General features: G+C 29.3%; 1 protein-coding gene across 2 annotated transcripts in view; it reads left to right on the forward strand.

The window, feature by feature from the left end:
* The window catches only part of LOC118205066 (BOS complex subunit ncln), a 76,619-nt gene that overhangs the window by 8,495 nt on the left and 44,290 nt on the right, over positions 1-23,834 (forward strand). For both annotated transcript variants that reach the window (XM_035377349.2, XM_035377347.2), the window contains 7 exons: positions 2,385-2,532; positions 7,211-7,305; positions 14,503-14,586; positions 14,766-14,869; positions 15,997-16,085; positions 18,414-18,538; positions 21,737-21,924. In XM_035377349.2, the coding sequence (XP_035233240.1) occupies positions 2,385-2,532; positions 7,211-7,305; positions 14,503-14,586; positions 14,766-14,869; positions 15,997-16,085; positions 18,414-18,538; positions 21,737-21,924 (833 nt within the window). The remainder of the gene's footprint in view (positions 1-2,384; positions 2,533-7,210; positions 7,306-14,502; positions 14,587-14,765; positions 14,870-15,996; positions 16,086-18,413; positions 18,539-21,736; positions 21,925-23,834) is intronic.

Here is a 23,834-nt window from a genome sequence, read left to right on the forward strand (position 1 = left end):
GCCAAATTTCTCGCCAAATATTTTTGGCGAGAAACTTCACGCTGCCATATTACTATCTAAATTTTTTGTCTACATTTTGAACTTTTAGCCTAAAATGTCTCCAAAAACGCGGTTTTCGCACATGCAAAAATTACGTTTTGAACACACAATTTAGCTAAAAATCCGAAACAGAAACAAAAAATTTAGATAGCAGAAACGTAAAGTTTCTAACCAAAAATATTTGACAAGAATCCATGTACACAGCGACATGTTTTAACTTAAAAAAAAATCTACGAATTGCACAATGTAGGCAACGAACGAATCTAGAAACTACGCACACCTTGCTTTAATAAATTAACATAACAACAATAAATTTCAAAGAATACCATGTACACAGCATCCTGTTTAAACTTAAAAAAAATTCTACGAATTGCACAATTTAGGCAAGGAAGGAATCTACAATCTACGCACTCCTCGCTTTAATAAAATAACATAACAACAATAAATTTCAAATAATACCATGTACACAGCATTCTGTTTCAACTTTAAAAAACATCTACGAATTGTACAGTCTAGACACTAAACAACAAAATAAACTAAAATTTCAAACAATTTAAAAAAACAACAATAATGACAGAAATTCATACTAAAGAACCAATGAACATAACATTCTACAAAATAAGAAGAAGGATAAAATAAAATGCACTTACCATGAATTAATGCGTTTTCGAATAGCAGAAATATAAATTTCATACCACCACGTAATCACTATCGTATTTACATGACAGCCAGACACACTATCCAGAAAATTTATACTATGGTTCACAAATAAATAAAATCACAAATCCCTACTTCTATCATGCACTGCCATTAAAAATAATCTCCCAGACCCTCTTTCCACACTTCCAAATACCCACTACCCCTCAACAGGATATCCACAATCATATTTCCTTTTGCCGAACTTCAATTCAACAACTACCATTTTATCTTTCCCTCCCATCTTCTCAGACACAGAGGCGAACCAACGAGCTCCAGCGAAAGATTTTTCAATGTCAACAGGGTTGCCATAGAACATGCAATCGTGCCAAAAACCAGCGCAGAACACATATCGCCACATTTGGTGAAATTAGGGCGTATATTAGAGTTGTACCATGTTAGCAAATTCTAACCAGGGAATTTTCATTGAATTTAATCATTTTTGACCAATTTTTTCCTTTTTCTTCTTTATTAGCATGGATGTTATAAGGAAAAAAAGAATCTCTTTATCTTATCACAATAAATCTTTAGTTTATTGTGAGTTGTATTTTAACTTATCTATTTTTGTGCAAAATATTATAAATTGTAGTTATAATTTATTACAAGGAAGAGAAAGAATCTATTTATCTTATCACAATAAATGCTTAGACATATTAACTTATCTATTTTTGTGCAGAATGTTGTAAATTATAGTTTAACTAAAGAATGTCTTACTTGCTTATTAAAATAATATAACAAATATAAGAAACACAGTATATTTAAATGAAATTAATACCCTGTGTTTTTTTGTTGTTTTTTATATTTGTTTATTATCAGAAAAAGCTGAATGTTTTACTGTATTGTTGTTATGAATGTTAATGAATTTGCTTTGGTTTGGTAGCAGATTCATTGTAAGCATGTGGACATCATTTTGTTACCTCATGAAAATTATAAATGTATTTAGCATGTATAAATTGTTTGAATACTGATTTGCATTAAATAAAATAAGGAATGTGCTATGATTTATAATATGTTCCTTATTTTTCTTTGTCAGAATACCTTAAATTCTTATCAAAATTTGTGATTTAAGTAGTATAATAAATTATTGAGCAATTGAATCATTTCTGGGTACTGTTATCAAGACCGGATTCAGAAATATATGAACATTTGTTTGTATGTATGTGCATATGTATACACACACATACATTCGTACTTACATATATACATGGATACATGAACACATATATGCATACATTCATCCATTTCTGAACCCTGTCCTGATAACAGAACAATACCCATTTCTGTTTTTAAAGACATTGAAATATGGTTAGAGTAAATTAAACGGTGCCCCTTGGATTATTGCTATGTTGTTGTTTCATTTATGGTAACCTGAGTAGTTGAATATTATGACCCTGTTATGATGTAATTGGTTGCATGATTGCGGTGAATTTGAATTGTGGGAAAAGATTTGTAAATCATTGCTACCCAAAGCCAAAATAACATGTCAAAGAATTGCCCAAACTTGGTGTCCATGTGCTGCCAAAAAATCGCAATTTTTCGCCAAAGGGCACCCGTTAAAATATGTTTTTACCTTGAAATATATTTGAAAACAGTGCCCAGAAAAGGTCACATTTTGTTAATTGTTAAAATTCATGGTATAATTTTTACAGGTAATTATGGAGTTAGAGAAACATATGTTAGAAGATGACGTGACAATACCTGTTTATTTTGCTTATGAAACTGAAGAAATTTTAGACATGTATTATAGCATGGAGCAGACATCACCATTGCAACAAAAGTCGAGGTCTGCTGCTGAAGGTGAGATTTTATTATGTAAAATTCATGATAGTCATTCCTTTAAAATTTTAGCAAGTTAGTTATAATATGAAAACATGATAGCTGTTCTTATGAGTAATAAAAAATGGTTACACTAAGAATAAAAGTAATTTAAATCTCAAGTTATTGGAATAATTCAAATTACAGATTTTGTAAATGGTTTCTTGCCATGAAAAAACAATAATAGATAGGTCTGATGTTTGGGAAATTGGAGATATGGGGTAGAAGTTCTCAACTAAGTGTGGTAATCTTTTCTTTGGCTACTGTTGCTGGTCTAGTTGTTTTGATAAGACAGAACTCCCTTTCTGTTAATCATTGCTGATGACCATTCTGTTGACCACTACTGGTCTGTGTATAGAAAGTTTTATGTTTTCAAGATAAGGAACTAGAAAAATCAGCTATGCCATTACTTGGATTTGAACCATGGATCTTTTGATTGCTATCTGGATGTGCTATCTCTTCTTATATATGAAATCATAATGTTTCTTTGTATGTATTTTTATTTATGAGAGAACACAGAAGAATACAATGATTCCCTATATTCTCTTCCACTTAAAGGGTGATTGGGGAGAACCATGAGAGCAACTGTTCAGATAACGACAAATTATTGTCCATCACATTTTAGGTCAATCACCACTCTATAGCATATCAAGTTTTTTGAAGCTGCAAATATTAAAAATCTATTTTGCTCTTTACTGGAATTACCCACAGATCTTCCAACTGCTAGCCTGACAGGCTGTCACTTACATCACTTGAGTACAGAAGGGTAATGTGATAGTTCTTTGTAAGCATAAGTGATTGAAACCCACTGATGTACTTCGTAGTTTTCAATTATCCTAGTTTCAACCATCTGTCAGGAACTCAGAATAGATAAGCTAAGCTAAGTAGTTGCATAGGAAAGTAATAGCTATTTTTGCATAACATTAGGCTTCCTCTGAATAACTATAGATCTTTTGGTAATAAGCAACGGTGAGAATGCTTTACATTGTTTTGTAACTAGTTTCCATCGTGTGCCATTAGGCAGTATGATTTTAAACAAATGAATAACCTTGTAGACTTGTTGGTTACACTTAATTCATGAGTATCCTCTTACTCCAGCCTCTGTGGATTTTCAAGTAAGTGCAAATGGATTGTTTTCGCATGTCTAGCAAGTTTACCTCATTATATTATTCTGGAGGTGAGTCTAATAGTTTGCAAGAGCAGGATGTATCCTTCAAGATTTAAAATTAAATGAAAAAGTAATCTTTGTTTGGTGTAGATTTTGAATAAAACTATTTATTTCAAGGGTAATTAAACACAGTTTCTTACCTTCAGGTGCAGATAAAAGGCTTTTTTTTTTAAATTTTATTTATTTTTTGCTTCTGAAGAAGAGGGACCTCTGTTTCATCAAAGCTTACTGGTAGACTTTTGCTCAAAATCTACATCAAATTAAGTTAGTTCTTTTGCTTAGTTTTCTTCTATTTTTTCTCTAAAAGTTTCATCTTCAGATACAGGTCTCTAGAACCATTTTTTACCATGCTTTTTCCTTGTTGCATCAGTTTTCAATGTTTTTGATGCTTACGCTCTCTTTTCTGACATAGTCAACCCAAGCACACAAAATCCCTTGTGGCAAGGAGCGCTAGATTACGTCTGCTGTTGGCAACAGCCTTGAGCACCATTCAGGTGACAGTGTGATTTAGCTCAGTTCCATCCCTAATTTTGATGGAGAGGACCCCAGTGTGTGAGGGGGGGAGAAGGGAAGATTTTTCAATGTGAATGGTATTTTTATCTATCCCTGATACTTATTATTCAGTTTAAATTTATAAACTAAAACAAGCTAAGTAATTGACTTAAATACAGCAATGTTGATTTTAATTTATCACACATTAAGCTACATTGATTTTAATTAAACATAATTTTCACAAGTTCTGAACATATTCTGTCACAAAATTGGTTAAATCCTCTAATAAATAATTCTTTGTTTAACTGTGCATAAAAACATTTTTATCTTCCAAGATATATCTGTAATTTGATAATTAGAAACCTTGAATGAACTTTCTTGGTTGTCAGATATTTTCATAAAAGTTTAACAGATTGATTCAACTTCACTGTATGCTTATAAGATCTCTTTTTTTCCCTCTTTTTGGTAGCATATTGTAAATTATCACAGATATTGAAAAGAGTATAAAGGACCTTTTTATTTAACTCAAGTTAAGGCATCATTCGTGCTTACAGAAACCAGCATTCATGGCTTAAATCAGAGGTAATGAATTTGACTTAAGTAAGTAATGCGATTTAGCCTAATGTCTGTAGAAATAGAGTAATGCACGAGTTGGCTCTAACCTAAGTTGGTGCTACAAGCCTAATGGTGAGAATAATACAACGCTGCAGAATACTACTCTCAATTAGAATAGAATCAAATTAGCAACATGGCCTTCTACTTCATTTGGATATCATGTGAACTAGAAATTTACATTCTGGCAGGAAAATGAGAAATGAGGAAGGCAGGAAAGTAGTTTAACATAAAATAACTGGTTATCAAACTGAACCAGGCCTTACATGCCTGGAGCATTAAAAAAAAACATAAAAAAGAATGGATCCTAGTAAAGTAAAGATTATTTAAAGATCTGCAGTTGTTGCCTTGTTAGACCTGTCAACTTAAATTTAATTTTTTTCTTCTTCCCTCTGTCTTTGAAAGTATCTTTGATTTTGTTTAAATGTGTTTATTTTCTGCATAAAAATTTTCCACATTACTTATCATATTTGTCTGAAAGCTGAGAATAGCTGTCCTAGCTGAGAAATTTCAATTTAGGTTAAATCCAGTTTACTCGTAAGCCTGAAAACAAATAAATAACAATGCATCACTAACATTTCTTAATATTTCTTTCTATACCATGGATGGCAAATCTATGGCACATGGCAAGTATTTTGGTGGCACACCACAGGTACATATTAAATTACTTTTATTCATTAATATTCAATGAAAACAACATTAAAAAATTTATCTGCAAGACCAGTAACCATCAAAGGCAGATTCAGAAACAAGCACGAGCAATGGGTGCCATTATGATATTTTCCAAGATGGAAAGGTGACTAGTGCTCCCCTCCACAGTGGAAGTCCCTGTAGGGAAGACTGACATTTTCTTGAGGAAGTATGAGAGTGGAATAAGTTGAATAAGAGAACTTAATAGCAGAATGATTTTTTTTTTTTTTTTTTTTTGCGAATGAGAACACTTATGATTGCTTTCATCTTCAAGCTTCGATGTTTCGAAATATAGCTGACTGATTTTTTGCAAATGAGAGCACCTATGGATGCTATCATCTTCTTTATTGATTGGTATTTTTGGTTTACTAAATATAACAGTCTGAAAAAATGAGAAGATAAAAGGCTTCTATACCATACAAAAACTGAATTTTTAAATAAGTGTCACATAAAACCTTTATATTAAAGCAGTTCTCACATTGTGCCAAGGGAACAAAGAACAATTTTGAAAATTAAACATTTTTATGTAGATTCGATGCTGCGCTTCAATGTAAGAAAGAGTTCAGTGGTTTGAAGTCTTATATTATTTTTATTTTCGTCAGAAATGGACATGAATAATGCACCAGAAAATCTAGAAAAAGAGCTAATTAATTTACAATGCGACATAAATATTATTCAAGAATTTGAAGATTCGGATTTTGTCAACTTTTGATTATACTTGTCAAAACATTAATATGAACTTTTGCACTAAGAATAATCCCTTTGCTTGGGAATATATTTATATGTGAATAACTTCTTTTTATTTTGTTGAATTAATAAGAAAATTAATGAGAAAAGAATCCCATTGACTAATGAGCATCTACAGTCTGTGATGAAGATAATTCTTGGTATTTCTATCCTGGTCTACAAATTTTATCAGAATAAAAATTCCATCAGGTTTATAGTAAGAAATAAAGAGGTTGGTTTATTTACATACAAGCATATGTTTTTTTATTTATACGTTGAAGAAAAATTTAATAATTACGGGAAAGAGGTTTCGTCATTATTATTTAATCCCAAGGTTTTCATTTTGGAAATTTTTCTGAAAACTTAGAAAGATTTCATAAATTGTTTATTTTTAGTTTAAATTAAAGTAAGTAATTTAATGATTAAATAAACATGTTAGAAATATTTGAAAAAAAAATTAAATGAAGAAGTTTATATTTAACTATCAATAAATATGAATTACAAATTGTAAGGTACCAAACTTTAGATTTCAGGTAGAATATTAATATGAATTTGAATATTCTTCCTTTGTGATATTATTTTCACTTATTATTACATTACATTTATTATTTTATTCTCTACATACATTTTGATAAATATTTAGTAAGTGTAATTTAATATTTATTTAAAATTTTTTTGTTTTGTTAATGAAATGTTACATTTTGCTATTAAAGTAAAAAAAAAAAAAAAAAAAAAAAAAAAAAATTGGAGTGTCATCTGATTTCAAATCATGCACTTGGCCTGCGTGCAGTTTGAGTTTCAGACCACTGCTGTAAAGTATTGGTATATTGTAATAGCATGGCCAAGAATATTGTGTGCTTATTGAGTGTTGTGATTTTGCTTTTGATCTACCTATAGGTGTTTAATTTAGAGTATTTGTGATATTTTTATTTTAACTGAAATTTAATTGTGTTTGTCCCATTCTTTCCCCAGAGCTTCCAAGTTCAATAACATCTAGTGGTTATCAGTTAGTTGTATCTGGTCCACAGCCGAAAGCCCAAAGTGACACTCAGATTATAAGTATTCAGGTATGTAAAACTTATTCAGGTCTGTTAAACTTTTGAAAATTTTCATCATTCTTTTAGTCTTGTAGAGATATTTAGCAGATGATTTTATTACTTTAAGCATTTTTCTCTAGATTTCTTGTCATTGTAATGGTAAAAATGCTTTTTTAGAAATTTCACTACTTTGTCTAGAAAGTAGTATAAATTTCGTAAAAGTAATGTGCAAAAAATACCATACCCTTATTTCACCAAAATTATACGTATATTTTTGGAGACGTGCTGCCTGGGTATAGGTTGTCTTTCTGACCTTTGTTTACATTTTCCCATTTCTAATTTTTACATTAAATCTAAATTGCTTGTACATAAATTGTTGATTAATATTTTACCGTAAAAATTATTTAATCAAGATTGAATACAAAACTGATATATCTTTTGGTACTATTCGGTTTCGAGGGCCGTAAAAAACCGCCAAACTATTGTTGATGCCAATGTTGCCAAAAATAATTGCGGCAAGAAAGGAAGTATAATAGTAAATAACTATTTAAGATTGATGTTTTAATTTAGATGAAAGGTTAATTTCATATAATACTTCTTATTATTATAATTTATATGAAAAAGGCTAAACATGACTGAATGGAAGCATAAGAGTAAATAACTATTTCAGGTCATTATTATAATTTATATAAAAATTGCTAAAAATAACTGAATGGATGCCTGCATGGCTATTTCGCTACCGACTTATTGCTAAAGCATAATTTCATCTTGTTGGTTGTTCAAACGTAATTTTCTATAATGAATGATGCCTTTTCTTTTGAAAATATTCTCGGTAAAGTGCAGAATCTCTCACTTATTTGTTTGCCGCTTTTTACAAGGATAAAAACAATTAGATTTTTGTCAATTTTCTTTTTACTTTTTAAGTGAAAATAGGTCAATGTGTACATAGATAAAGTCAAGGGTGTGCGCTGTGCCATTTTTGTGCAATTCTAGGATTTTTTTAAAGTAAAAATAGGTCGATGTGCACATGGATACCGAGTATTTGCAATTCTTAAAAACGCGTCAAGCAGTGGGTGATTCTGCACTTTACCCAAAATTCTATTACCGAGTTTTTGTCATGGGCAATTCCCAAATTGTTAAATCCATAGGATATCAAAAAAGGATTTAAAATCAAAAAAGGATTAAAAAATTAAATTAGTATTTCAATGGTGTCTTAAGAAATATAGAACTATATAAACTTACACAATCTGAAGTCAGCGAGTACGCTAGATTTGGCACACTGTTAAATGGGAGTGTTTGCTAGATTTGGCACTTTTGCGCGTACATTTTCGCTGCAATTTTTTACGGCCCTCGAAACCGAATAGTACCTATTTTTTTAAGTAATTACATACCTAAAAATAATTTCTTATCAGGAATTTTACATCATTTATTAATAATAATAATAGATAGATAGAAATTGGATGACCCAGTACTTTATTTTCTATGTGATTTCTGAATGAAAGCACTAAAAATATTTAAAGAGAGAACTTCAAATGAACTTTGAAATGCCACATTTATGTATGTATTAAAGATTTCATGCATTTGATATATGAAAGTGGATTTAAAAAAAAAATGTTACAAGGGTAATAAAAAATTATTTATTAACGATAGACAAAAAATACAGGAGGGAATTAAGAGGCCTCTTTTGTGTCATTTATCACATAATCACCAAATATATTTAAGCATTTATCTGTATGCAGAACCAACTTGTTTAACCCGACTTGGTAGAAATCACATTCCTGTCCATTGAGCTAGTTTTGGGTAGCTGTTTTCACATCACTGTCTGAAGAGAAACTCATTTCAGATAAATGTTCCATCAGTTTCGGAAAAAGGAAATAGTCACTGAAAGCTAATTCTGGGCTATATGGGGATGACCCCAAACTTCTCACTTTTGCAGCAATTTTTGAGTTTGGTGAGCAGTATGGGGCCAGGCATTTTTATGTAGGAGGATGACACTCTCACTCAACATGACAGGGCACCTGCATCGGATGGCTTCACATAATCTTGTCAAAGTGGCACAATAATGATTGGCAGTAATGGTATGGTCATACTTCAGGTACTTGGTCAGGATAACAAATCATGGCTTGCAGCTCCAAGTGATACCACTTTTCTAAATGTTTTGTCATTTCAATCACTCTCATGCTGCTAGACATTTAGTGTGATCTGTGTAACTCTGTGAAAAAAGTATTTCATCCGCAATAATTACTTTTCAAATGCTGATGCTTGTACTCTTTTTTTTTTTTTTGATCCACTTATATAGTTTATATTTATTGGAAGACCACAATTACATGCACATCTAAAAGTTGAAGAGACAAATTGAAAAGCAATAAATATTTGAAATGTGTTTTCTCTCAGATTTGTCTTAGTACACTGTGATATGCATAACCCATATTGTTAACTTAAAAGCAAAGCTTTGATTAATCGAGGGATTCTGGAGGGGGAGGGGAATTCAATACTTTGAGGGGTAACGTAATCATTTATTTAGTTCTGCATTTAGTTTCAGCTTATAAATATTAAAAAAGTATATTAGAATTTTGGTATTAATCAATATTTTTAATACATTATGTAGTTTAATTAATAAAACATGTTAAAAATAATCTAAATCTAAGGAAATGCATATGTAATTTTCAAGTTTTGGAAAGGAGGGTGGAATGAACTTTTAGCAGTGGTGAAAGAGGTGCATGGAGCAAAAAGGGTAAAAAACACCTGGACTGGTCCTTGTACCGAACTTTCAGATGTTAATAGCATGGTTAAAAGCTAGATTTTTCAAGCATTATGGATATAAACTTTCAGCATTTTTCAATTATCTGCACTCCTACAAAAAGTCAGCAATGCATTGCTCATTTTTTGAATTAATGAAAAAAGTTTGGCTGTCTGCATGGTTAATAAATACTAATCTATTTATGAATAACAATAAAAAGAGGTGTTTTTATAAGAAAAAAGAAATTTTAAAATAAAAATAAAAATCTATATGGTTGATATTTACATTTCGAGAGTTGGTGGATATTCTTCAGCGAAATGACAGTTAATTCTAATGTGTATTTAAACATATGTTCGGGATGCACAAATACTAATATTTGGTACTTTTGTTTATCTTATCCCCTTCCCCTAAAACTGGTAATTTAGAATGCAAAACTAAGATTCTATTATTTAGTGATGTGTAGCTGTTGCCTGGTACTTTTGTTTATCTTATCCCCTTCCCCCAAAACTGGTAATTTAGAATGCTAAACTAAGATTCTATTATTTAGTGATGTGTAGCTGTTGCCATTTCTACTGACAGGTATTTTGTGATTTGTTTATTATTTTAAAGTTTTAGATATAAATTTTATTATTTAATCTTTATGCTTTGTAAATTTCAATTTTAATCAATGAATGAAAAAAAGCAGACAGTGAAATTTTCATCATGAGGCAAAACTTATAGATTGATGACAGACAGTTCAATAGAGAAATTCTATGTCTTTCAGAGCAGTTTGGAAAAAGATCCTTTCCAAAGAGCAAAATTATTGTCTGCTTTGTATCTAAAAATATGCTGTTTATATTAATAAAATTAAAATAAATTACCAATCAAAAAGTGGGAACATCATTTGTTGTCTTATCCATATTACATGGAACAATGGTTGCCAGAGCCTACTCCAAAGAGAGGTTGGACTTCTATCTTCCACCCCCAATTTTTTTTGAGGGAGAGTTCCCAGGGGGGATCCGGGGGGGTCTCCCCTTCCAACCAATCCACACGAGAGGACTTTCGCCTCACTGCACATTTAGAGTGCTGCCATGCTGCACAGATACTATACATTTACAAACATCCACGTCTTCTCTGGGATTTAAAACCAGACCCTTTGGTACCGTAATAGGCTTACCTAACCACTATACCGTCTGGGTGACGGGAATATCATTTATAATAGAATATTGAACAAAACAGAAAGGAAACTTCGTACTTGCATATTATTTCATCAGCCATTAAATTGTTGCCAAGGATTGCAATTTAGCTCCAGTTATGGATAAGTGTGACACAATAGTGCACTTATAACTTGTGCACTTATAACTTGTTTACTTATAACTTGTTTGATGTAACTTGGACTGGTTCTCAGTAAGCTCCATTGTATTTTATGAATAAGAATCTAAATTAACTATTATTGCTGTTAATTTTTCTTGCACTTTGAAAAAAAAAATATTAAAATTTGGCACCTGCCTTTTACAGAACAGCAAGCAGTGAAATATTTTTAAAGTTGTGGAATTTATCATTAGAAAAACTCTGGTTCCTGAATATTGGTTATGAAACAGTAATAGATTGGAATGATTACCTGCAGAAAGATTTTACTCATAATAGCTAATCTAAAAAGAGTTTCCAGTGAAATAAAAAAAAAAGTCTAACAAAACTATTGGTTATGAAACAGTAATAGTATAACTCGAAGAAATCCTTTTTATAAAATGCAAAAATGAAGCAGGTTGAATGCTGATCATTTATTAAATAAAGAAGCATAATTTTGTACAGAATTCCACAGGAAAGATTACCTCAGCTTTTGAGGATTTTCTGAAAAATTTTCAATATAAATATTAGATAAGTTATTAAGATAATTTCAAATATTCAAGCATTCAGATTTTCTTGCAGCAAATCAAGGTGAAAGGAATGTGAATTTCTTATGTTGTTTTAAGTGCTGTAATGTGAATAAGAGTCGAAATCTCCGGCGAAAGTGTTTGTGTGCATTTCTAAATGTTTTAGAATAACTTCTTTTATTTAAGAATCCCCTTACTGTTGGTAGTGGGGCTGCATATAATGACAGCACTGATAATACAGAATATATTAACAGCATTTAGTACAGCAATTCCCAGTTTACCATGTGTATGCATACCCCTGTACATGATGACTTAGTACAGTTTACCATGAATGATTGCCTCAGCTTTTGAGGATTTTCTGAAAATTTTCAATAAAAATATTAGATAAGTTTTTAAGATAATTTCAAATATTCAAGCATTCAGATTTTCTTGCAGCAAATCAAGGTGAAAGGAATGTGAATCTCTTATGTTGTTTTAAGTGTATGAAATAATTGATGATGGATATTGAATGCTGATAATAAATGTTCAGAAAGTTTGCATTTGTCATTCAATAAAAGAAGAAGTGGTAAAAATATATTTAAGGGTGTGAAAATTGGTAATTTTTGGCAATTGGCAAGCAAGGCACAGTTTCAAGATGGCTGCTAAACAAAACCAAAATAATAAGTCAAAGAATTGTACAAATTCAGTGTCCATGTACATGTTGATCTATTTTCACTTAAAAAAATGTCAGAGAATCGCACAAATTCTGCATTGCTCTCTGACTTGATCAAATATGTCCATGTACACATCAATCTATTTTCATTTAAAAATCGAAGAAGCACCCAATTTTACTCTAGAGCCAAATAAAAAATATATAAGCTCAATATACTGCATTTTAAATCAACATTAAATTTATTGTGTTAACAGTCATTAAATTAATTGTTATCAAGGTCACGGGCACAATGAACTGGAAGTTGATTTGCCAGCACTTATCTTCAGGGCAGATGTTTTTATTTTATTTGGCTTATAATTCCTTACTAAATGTAGTATTTCATCTCGATGTACTCCATCTTTGATATGATTTAAATCAAATTCCTCATTGTTATAATTCGCTTCCGATAGTGAAGAAAGTGACACAGAGGTTATTGAAAACGAAAAAATTTCGATTGACAAATTAGTCGGTATTCTCGACACAGCAATTATATGACTTGAACTGCGGAACTTTGTAACTGAACAAGAAACTATGTCTGTTTATAAAATTAAAGAGAAAGTATTATCACATAAAACAAAGAAACTTAAACAACTTACATTGAAAGAAATGTTTGCTAGAGTAAACAAATAAATATTAAGCTTTTTTTTTGTAAATTTTAATACCCTTTAGATCATAATTGTACTTTATTTCATAAATTACTTTTTCATATTTTTAATTTTATAATTTCTGCATACCATCTTACCAGATTTAAACTAATGATCAATAATCCAGATTAAAGACTTTTGACTGTATAGTGCAATTTCATGCTTTGAAGCTGACAGCACTTTTGAAAATACCTTCTTGTTCATGGGCCATTAGTTGCAAAAGTGCCAAATATAGTAGCCTGTTTATATCACATCATGGATATCAAATTATTTTTGAACTGAATAGCTGTGCCGTGATGTCATTATGATTAAGTGAGAAGACTGAATATCAATCCAGGAATTTCTATCCTAGATTTTCAATTGATTAAGCAGATGAATTGGCGGCTGCAGGATATGACACCTGCAAGTTAACTACAAATACAACATTTTTGATCCTGATATAGGATGCCATATGCAAGATGATGAAATGATATCTGGTGCCACTGGTTGCCACTATCTACGTTCCTTTCTCATCAAATTCTTGTGGTTGGATTTAATAACATAATCATTCTTTTCATGAAGTTTATGTATCGCTAAGGTTACTGATATTAAGTTAGATTTTGTGCCAACATTCATGCTTTGCACTATATGCTATCTTATTAACAGAAGAGTATTCATTTGAATACATGTAATTATCAAACTTTTAGGTTTTTTACTATTGAATTAAATTTTTTTAAACATATTTGATAAAAGCATACGATTATTTAATAGTTGCTTTTCCTTGTGCATGGAATACAGTAAAAACATACTATGTTAAAAGGTAATTAGGTGTGGCTAAAAGTGCAAAATCTTCTTTTATGTTGTTAATTTACACTTTTATTCTTTTCTATTTGTTAACCTTTATTTTAATATTTAAAATATTAGCATGTATATCATACTGATTTCAAATTTAACCCTCTAATTTTTTTATTCTTTTCTATTTGTTAACCTTTATTTTAATATTTAAAATGTTAGCATGTATAATACTGATTTCAAATTTAACCCTCTAATTTTTAAGTTTTGGGAAATTTGTGCTTTCTTAGCGAAAACCCTGGCCGCCCAGAGGGTTAAAAAAAAAGTATTTTATCTGTTATTGATGTAGGCTCCATGGATGGCCATTCCAAATAGGTATCAAAGTGAACTATATTTTAAGCAATGAAATGCAAATAAGAAAATGCCATAAATTCTATTCAAGATAAAAAAGTTAAATATTACATAAAAAGTTTTTAAATTTATTTTATATTAGATTTATGATGCATGTAAATTAATTTTCTGTTGTAGGGTAAATTATGTGGTTTTGGTGTTGAAGAACAGTTACCTACAGTGGCAATTGTTACTCACTATGATGCTTATGGAGTAGCACCTGTAAGTCTCATTCCTTAATAGAATAGTAATAAAAGTGTTTATTTTATGTAGTTGAATTTTATCAAGAAACAGTTTATTTATTTATTTTATTAATAGTAGAATTTTATAACTAATTCTTCTAATGGAAAAAAGTTCATTAGATCATATTTATAAGTAACAGTGCACCATATTTTGTATAGGCCTTATCATATGGGTCAGATTCTAATGGTAGTGGTGTTGCTGCATTGCTTGAACTAGCTAGATTGTTGTCTCGCCTTTATACAAACTCAAGAACTCATCCAAGGTAATTTGTTTCATTTTGCTGTTAATTAATTGTCAAGTGGCACGTTACTAATATGCATTCATGTGGTCTATCTATGCTTAATATTTTTCATCTTGTTCTATGAAGTATTCTGTCTCGATTTTCTTTAATAATGTAGAAAAATGGCCAATATGCTCAAACCCAGTTGACAAGCTACCACATCATGGTGCCGAAAACTGGTTTAGAATTTAGTTTTATGGATAAAATATGAAAATCTGTAATAAGGAAGATACTGTACAAAAAAATAAAGCGAATGCTGTATTTAGTCATGCTCCATGCAGTGCTATGGGTCAGTGTAACTGATGTTGATGCTGATATATTTGTTAGATTTAAAAATATTAATTAAAAGAAAAGATTTTAATTATTTTCTCTTTGTTTTTATCAATAGAATTTATTCTGTCCATTTCTAACTTTAGGTATCTGGCATTTTGTTTCCCTAACAGTAGAAACTAGATGATAGATTGTTTTTAAAGTCCCCCCCCCAAAAAAAAGAATCACTTTTTATACTATCCACCCTTTTTTCTACTTTTATTGCATGTTCTGTAGTGGTATTTTGTTAAACTATGTAATGCTTCTTTTATCAAGTGTGAAATATTTTTTGCTTATTTTCTTTATGGTTAGGAAAAATAGAATCTTTAATAAAATGCAAGATTATTCAGTACTTAAAAAAGTGTAATTTGAAAAAGTGATAAATATTCCATTTTTCTGCATGCATTTTCATTGTGCTTTACTTAATGATTACATTTGTTGGTACTCTTCTGTATCGGGATCAGAGTCGTCTCCAAATGTTTTGCTAAACTCACCAAGAAAATGGTCCATATGAAGTTGTCAATGTTTAAAGTCGTTATATGTTTAGCTTTTTAAAAAAGTAAAAGAATGCATTTTAAAAATTGACAATGAAATTACAGATTCTAAAGACGTAACATTGTTGAATTTTTAATTTTTTTAGTTAATATAATTATTTTATGTACTGTTTATTTTTACCTGAAAACTTCATTTATTTTAGTCACTTTTAAAAAAAAGTTTTAGCCAATCAAAAGTCTCATCAAATTATATTTTCATTTTACTTATCAACTTAAAAAAAATTAATATTTTTAAATAATTTTTAGGTTCAATCTGCTCTTTCTTCTCTCAGGTGGTGGAAAATTTAATTATCAGGGTACCAAAAAGTGGATTGAAGATAATATTGATAGTTCAGGTATAAACCAACATTGGTTTTAAATTTTAATGGTTTGTTTATTTAAAATGAATATTTAGTAACAATTTGAATTTGTTAAGAAATATGTTTTTGTATATTATTTTGATTTTGTACGATGTAGTATTTATATAAAAGTGCAAAATACCTTTAAAAACTGTTTATTTGTAGTATTAAAAATATAGAATTTTTTTAAAGGCATTAAAAGTTTTTAAATTCTGTTTTGACAATTAACTGTGGAAATAGAACAGTTGTATTTTAGCAGCTGGTTAGTAAGTAAAAGAAATAAAAGATGATTTATATATAGGAATGTACTTTTTAAGTAAATAAATAAATAAATAAATAAAAATAAAAAGATTTTATAAAAAACAACTTTTGTTTAAATCTCACAAAATAATCAATTAACTGAAAGCAGGAAAATAATTTTTAATGTAGTTTTTAATGAGGTCAAAGGATTAAATAATTCTATTTACGAAACTCATCTGAGTGTGTCTAAATAACAAAACTAATAATTGAATTGCATTATAAAAAATGTAAGCCGTTACCTTAATACATTTAACAAAATACATTTAAGTAGCATGCTGCATGCTCTTATTATTCATGATATAAAACTGTATTTTGAATTTTGTAAAGATAATTATTTAACTTCTTGCTCCTATTAAACTACATGATAAATTATTTTTCTACTGTTTAAAAAATAATTTATCATACAGTTTAATGGGAGCAAGAGTTCATTTATCATTTTGCAAGTTTTTAATAAGAGATTATTTTATAAAAGCTTTTTATATTATTTATTTTTATCACTTATTATTATTATTTTGTATGCTGTGTGTATAAATTTACATAAAGCAACAGCCATGTCATATTAAAAATAAACAAACTTGTAATATGAAAACTTCAGGTTACAGTCATTTTAAAGAAGATTTTATGAGTTTATAATTACAGATTTTAATTGTGTGTTTAATATATATATGCAAGATATAACAAAATACGATGGCTGCACTAAGAAATGGTTGACAACATCAAAATTAACTATACTAGATTTTATTTTTTCTTCCTAAATTCATCTGTTGTCTCAAATTCGAGATCTTTTCATGTTACACAACGCCGCTTAAAAAATGGAACTAAAATCTAAATTTAACCAATCACAGCTTAGCTATACTTATTCACCTACTTATTATAAATACTGCTTCGCAAGCAACTACGTCACTCCTTTCCTTCTGCACTGCTAATATCTCCACGCTACTATGCCCATTTGGCTAAAATAATGTATCTTTTTACATGTGTATGTAAAAATTATTGTAATTGTTTATAATCTAGAAATAGCTTACTTACCAAAATGATATAATATGTGTGAGAATAAAGATTAGTGATTCATCAGAATCCAGTTTTGTTAGCGTCGTTTGTTTTGTTTGTTAGCGTCGTTCAACCTTAGCCATGCCAACTGTTGAAAGTTAAAATACCATTGATGACTACGCACTTAAAATATCATATATATATATTTAAAAAGTCAAGATGATAATCCAGTGAAGCTGTATATATATATATATATAATTAGAATTAGAAAAAATGATAAATATTTTTCTTCCTTTGAACAACTGGAAGAAATACTGTTGCTGATTCATAAAACTAAATCTTTGCTGTTGAATAAAATTAAAACTATACTAAAAAGATTTGAATTTTAAAAGCATATTTGTTCTTGTATCTCTTTTTTGAACAAAAAAAGAGCATGAAGAGAAGAATGTTAAAATATTAAAAAAAAAACTTAAGTTGGTCATTTGAATAAAACATTAAAAAGAAAAAAAAAAAAAAAAAAAAAACCACTCATAGAGGAATTTAATTTATATGTTACTGCAAGTTTTTATCACAATCATTAGATTACTTGGAATCATTAGATTTATTTAGATGAATATATTTATTTAGTTGAATATATTTATTAGTTGATTTATTTAGTTGACAGAAATTAAAAATTTTGTTATCAAAGTTTTATTGCTTTAAAAACATTTTTAGCAAAATAATGTTAAGGAATGGAAAGAAAATGACTTATTATTGATTAACTTCTGTTGTATTGATCAAATTATTTGTATAGCATTGAAGATAAAAGAAAGTATTAACTGTTGTAGTTTGGAACGAGTTTGTTGTAGTTTATCACAAACATAATTTTATTGAAACTGAAAGCAATGATATTTTGGGTTTGTCTTCAAAGTATTAAAAAAAAAAAAAAATTAAAAGTAATACTGTAATATAATATAATACACATACAAAAATTTTATGATTACTACCAGCCTTTGCTTTTAAATTAATTTACAACTTTTAATATTATCTTTTCAGATGGTAGTTTATTGCCAGATGCCCTTTATACCCTATGTTTAGATACAATTGGTGATGAAGATAATTTATATCTGCATGTTTCTAAGCCACCAAAGGAAGGCAGTCCTGGTGATATCTTTTATAAAGTATGCATTAAAAAATCTATTTAAATTTTTGAATTATTTAATGTTTTTTTGGGTCAAGTAAATTAAAATTAAAAAAAAATCTTTGTAGTCTTTGAGAATGCCTATTGTTTTTAATTTGATGATTATTTATTTGGAAACTATGTATGCATATGTATTTATTTCCAAATAAGAATGACAGAAATTGAAAAGTTGTAAAATTGTTATGTGTTTTTACCATAGTGTAAAAACACATAATAGGAGATAGACCCAATACAGAATGTACGCAGGGGTGACCCAAAATGTATTTAACATGATGGCTAGTTGCCCAGGCTGGCTTAGATGGGACTTGTTGAAATAAAAGCTTTTTTTTTTTTTTTTTTTTTTTTTTTTTTTTATAAAATATCCTATCCTCATACTGGGCTGTTAAAAAATTTCTTAGGTCATTAAAATAATTTAGTTTTGTTAAAATATTTTTTCATATTCATTATGTTTTGAATAATTTTCAGTTTTAAACTTTTTTTGTTAAAACACTATCTGCCCAACCATCCTGCTGGGTCACCAGTCGTTGATGACTAATTTTTTGGCAACCTAACATGTAAAGAAAACTGTGTTGAAAATTACATAAAACAGCAATGAATTATTGAAATTAAGTATGCAAGAAATGTATGTAATGAGCCAGTAAATATTACATAAAGAACCACTCAAAATTTCGTAAAACAGTAACAAATTGACTACATTAAAAACACAACATACACCTGTATTAAAATGTCCATGCGCACAGCACATGACTTAAAAAACATAAGAGCTTTAAAAAGTTCTAACTTAAGAAAACATCAGAGAATTGCATTATTCTTGATATTGCAGGCAAACTGCCTTTGCTGTCCATAAAAAAAAAAAAAAAAAAAAAAAAAAAAAAAAAGCATGTAGTTCATAAACTACATTTGAGCTGTACAATTTCTATAATAATTTGACAGAGTTAAATGAAAGCTTAAATGCATTATTTTATATCCATTTTATTACTTAGCAACAATAACGAAAATCATTCTGGATAATATTTGCATTTTTACTGTGAGTTCAACTGTCTGTTTTAAAATATCTTAAAAATAGTCGTTTTGCTTTCCTTCCAGACATTTTCTTCAAATGAATTCCCTAAGGTAACTCAGGCAGTTTGTTTGCAAAATACAGCAGAAACCACAGACAAAACCCTCAATGAAATCATAAAAAATATGGATTGCAAACTTCCCTTTCTGCCTCGATAATCTGTGGTATAACTTATGCCCACATTCTTTTTCTCCATTGAGACAGAGAATTTTTTTAAAATTATAGCTCCAATAAAGAAAAAAGCATATAAACTGCTTTATCACCCTTCTCCCAGAAAGGGGAATGTTGTTTGAAACAGACAATATTGTAAGTTGAATGACAAATTTCGATGACTGAAAGAAAACTGTCATATGTCTGATGATGAAATCATTGACAGTATTTTAAATCCAGTACATTCTGATCATGATGATGATGTAAAGAACAGTAAAAAGAACAGAAATCTTTAGAGTAACATAGTTGTACATCTAATTAAAGATCAATGACTATGTATAATTCAGAGGAGAGAGAACATCCAAAAATTTTAAAACCTACAAATGCTGGTATAAGTGGTGTGGAACAGCAGCAATTCACCTTTGGTTGTACGGATGTAGTCCCATTGCACTAATCATTAAACTTTTCCCAAATTTTGATGAAGACTCCAGGGGATTGTCAAAGGGTATCCCAACTTTTTTCCCATACCACCAAATTATGCAAGAGGACTTATGGCTCACTATGTATTTTGAGTGTCCTCATGCCACACAAATACTATGCACTTTCAAACATCGATGTCTTGTTCGGTATATGAATCCTAACCCAACAATACAGCAGCCAGGATAGCTAACCATTGTATTGATCAAAGCAGCTAAAACACATACAGTAACACATACATCTGTGTATATGGGCTTTTCAACCTTATTTTGCATATTTATAAAAAAATGGTTTGAAGAAATGAACTGCTTTAAAATGAGTTTTTTTTTTTAATTTGTTATTTAATTTTTCCTTAATTCTAATTCTTATTATTTTTCTTTTATGATGTAAAATCTGCAAAATTAAAATTTGTGTTGCCTTTGATCTCAGGCTGTATGAATTTGCAGTCTTCTGCATTGTATAATTACAAATTTATATTGACATTAGCTGTTTGAAGTATTTGATATTTATGTGGAATTCTAATTTTAGTAAAAATAAAGGAAATATGTGTAACTTCATTAGAATTATGATGAAAAAAAAAGTGTATTAGTTAAATATTAATCCTAGTCTGATGTATTTTTGCATTAAACATTAAAAGCATAAGTTTAATGCAGAAATATGTTTCAGGTAATTTAAGGCTATATAGCATGAAGTTGTATTTTGGAAACTAAATTTTAAATATATTTATTAAAAGTTACAATTTTTAGTATGTTTGTGTATTTAGTGTTTTCCATAATACACTATTATTACTTTTAAAGCAGTATTCTTTTGTGCCATAAATCGAAATTGTAAATGAGCTGAACTTTTAATTTTGAACTTCTTTATTTTGATAGCTGATGATCTCTGAATGAAAGATATTGTGTGTTTTTAGCACATTTAAATTTCATTGGAGGCTATTTTATTTTAAGATGTAAAATACATCTTTCCCTTTCTTTTATTTTATGATGTAAAATGCATCATCACGGTTATGTTTATGTATTTTTTTTTAATAACACAGTGTTGTTGCTCTCAAAAAAGCATTCTTTCGTGCCATAAACCCCGCTATTAGAAATTGTAACTGTTCTGAACTTTTAAATTTTAATTTCTTATTTTGATAGTTCTTAGTGCTCACATCAAAAGAGATCATGTGTTTTCAGTATGTTGAAATTTCATAGGAAGCTGTTTTATTTTATGATGTAAAATACATATGCCCCCTCTCCCTGGAGAATATACCGGAACTTTTGATTTATAGACTATGGCATGTACTAAAACTTTTTGATTGGTTATTTTTCTTTTTAAATTATAAAATAAAATTGAAACTGAAATTACATTTACTTTTATTGGTTTAGTATACTGAATATTATATTTGAAATTTGTTATGTTAATTTTATTTAGTATCAGTAGTAATAAATCATACTGAGATAGTAATTCAAACTCCATATTGTAAATTTTATGACAGAAATATTTTTGTAGGAACTGCAATGGGCTGCTGCACAATCTAAAGAAGTTAACATCTCTCTAGTCCATAAAAGGATAAATCTTGCTGATGAGCTCTTATCATGGGAGCATGAGAGATTTAGTATTCGGCGTCTTCCTGCATTCACAGTCTCTCATCTTCAGTCCCCCCGTTCACTCAGGAAAACTACAATTTTAGATATAAGGTGCTTTCATTTTCCCTTTCTTTCATTTCATTGCCTTTATTGTCGAGCTAGAAGTTATTGCTTAAAATGATGCTTCATTGTCATGTAATTTGTAATATGAATTTCATGGATATTTGAGTCTGTTGATAGGAAATGGCTTATCAGTGTTTCTTCTTATTAATTTGTGATGTCTTCTGATATCTTAATTGAATACCATACTTGCTTTGGCAGTATATATTTACAAATTAGAATGATACAGAGATCTTAATTAAATACTCTTTTCTATTGTGGATAATTCAAATGAGATCCATTAAATGACTCTTCCACCACCATATAACTAATACTTCCATTGATATTTTATTAGAATTAAATTTATTGTTAAGATAATAAATCCTATATTTCCTCACATACCCCCTTCCTTTTTTTTTTTTTTTTTTTTGGTATTAATTTTACCTTCTGAAAATCAAGACGGGAAAATTAGGTGAATATTTTAATTTTTGAAGGATTCAGTTACAGTAAAAACATGAGAAATGTAAAGCAGCCATGGATAAGCTTCTGGTAACTATCACAGTATTATTTCTTTAAATGAAATCTACATTCCAATAAGAATTCATAGTGGTAATATTATAATATTTTTATTTCTACCTCCCTGTAACTTGAATTCCATTATTTTTATTGTTAGCTCTGCTACTATGTAGACCTCAGATCATCTGTAAATAATTAGAGAAAGTGAATGTGTAGCTGGCTGAGTGAAATCATAGATTGAATGTTAATTCTTTTTTTTTTTTTTTTTTTTTTTTTTTCCCAGTGGTTAATCGGCTCTTGTATTAGACTAGCATAAAATTCGACAGTTAAAAGGGAAAGGTTTGTGACCTTCTCAGATAGTGTGAGAGGTTTGTCTTTGTTAGTAAGATGAAAGCAATCACTAAGTGGATGAATCCATTTTTAAAGTTAATCCTTTGCGGCATGGGCACACCTAAAAGATTTTCTTCTATATGTACAGAAAAATTTAATGAAAAAGGATTTGAAGGTTACTATAGGTTACTCTGAACCTTGTTTATTTATAGTAGATGGCAGCTCAACACAAACCAGTCCATATATTGTATCCATATTTAGTTTTTTAAGACCCTCATTTTTCAAGAAATTTTCCAGATTTTTTTTAGGGTATAAAAGTAATTGTTTGAAAGGAAATTTCTATGTTATTTTTTTTTTTTTTTGGCTATATGCCTTATTCTATATTAGTTTTAAATTTTTACCTTGAAATCTTGCCTTAAATCGAACGGGAAACTAAAGTGTTTCCAGACTGGGCACATTGCGAGTCTAGGTCACTAAGAGCAGCTGTATCTTTGTTTCTCTGCAGCTCATTAACATAGAAAGGTGGGTCTACATCTGTGTTTCATTTCTTGTTTTTCTCTTTTTCTCTTTTTTCTTTTTCTTTTTTTCTTTTCTTTTTCTTTCTTTCTTTTTTTTTTTTTTTTTTGGAGGGGAGGTTTAATTATCAACTGAGAAATTGTTGAAGTGGTTTCCTGAAGGTCAAAGCTAATTTTATCAGTTAGCTGTTTGGTTTTTCACTAGAGGAGTTCTCTTTTTCTCTTTTGGTTTTTGGTTCAAAGAAGTTTTCTTAGTGTTACGTTTAATAGGTTTGAGTTGTAGACATTTTTATTTTATAGTTTACAGTTTCAAATTGTAGATATAATATTAGTATTTTATTTCAGATTTTTAGTTATTTTCCAAACGGATCGGAGAGGGCTGACCATTTCTAAAGCACTGAAAGTGCTACACGAATTGCTTTCAGATAGTGAATCTGATACGGATCCCAGTATATTTGCAAAACATGCAATATTGGGTTGTGCTTTTTTAAAGGTAGCGTCACTTTCTTCGAAAAGTACCACGATGAAAAAAATAGGCTAAAGTGTAAATATGAAATATAA

The sequence above is a fragment of the Stegodyphus dumicola genome, chromosome 6 (assembly GCF_044657685.1).
Source record: "Stegodyphus dumicola isolate Sdum_Otavi_A_Nest chromosome 6, ASM4465768v1".
NCBI lineage: Eukaryota > Metazoa > Arthropoda > Arachnida > Araneae > Eresidae > Stegodyphus > Stegodyphus dumicola.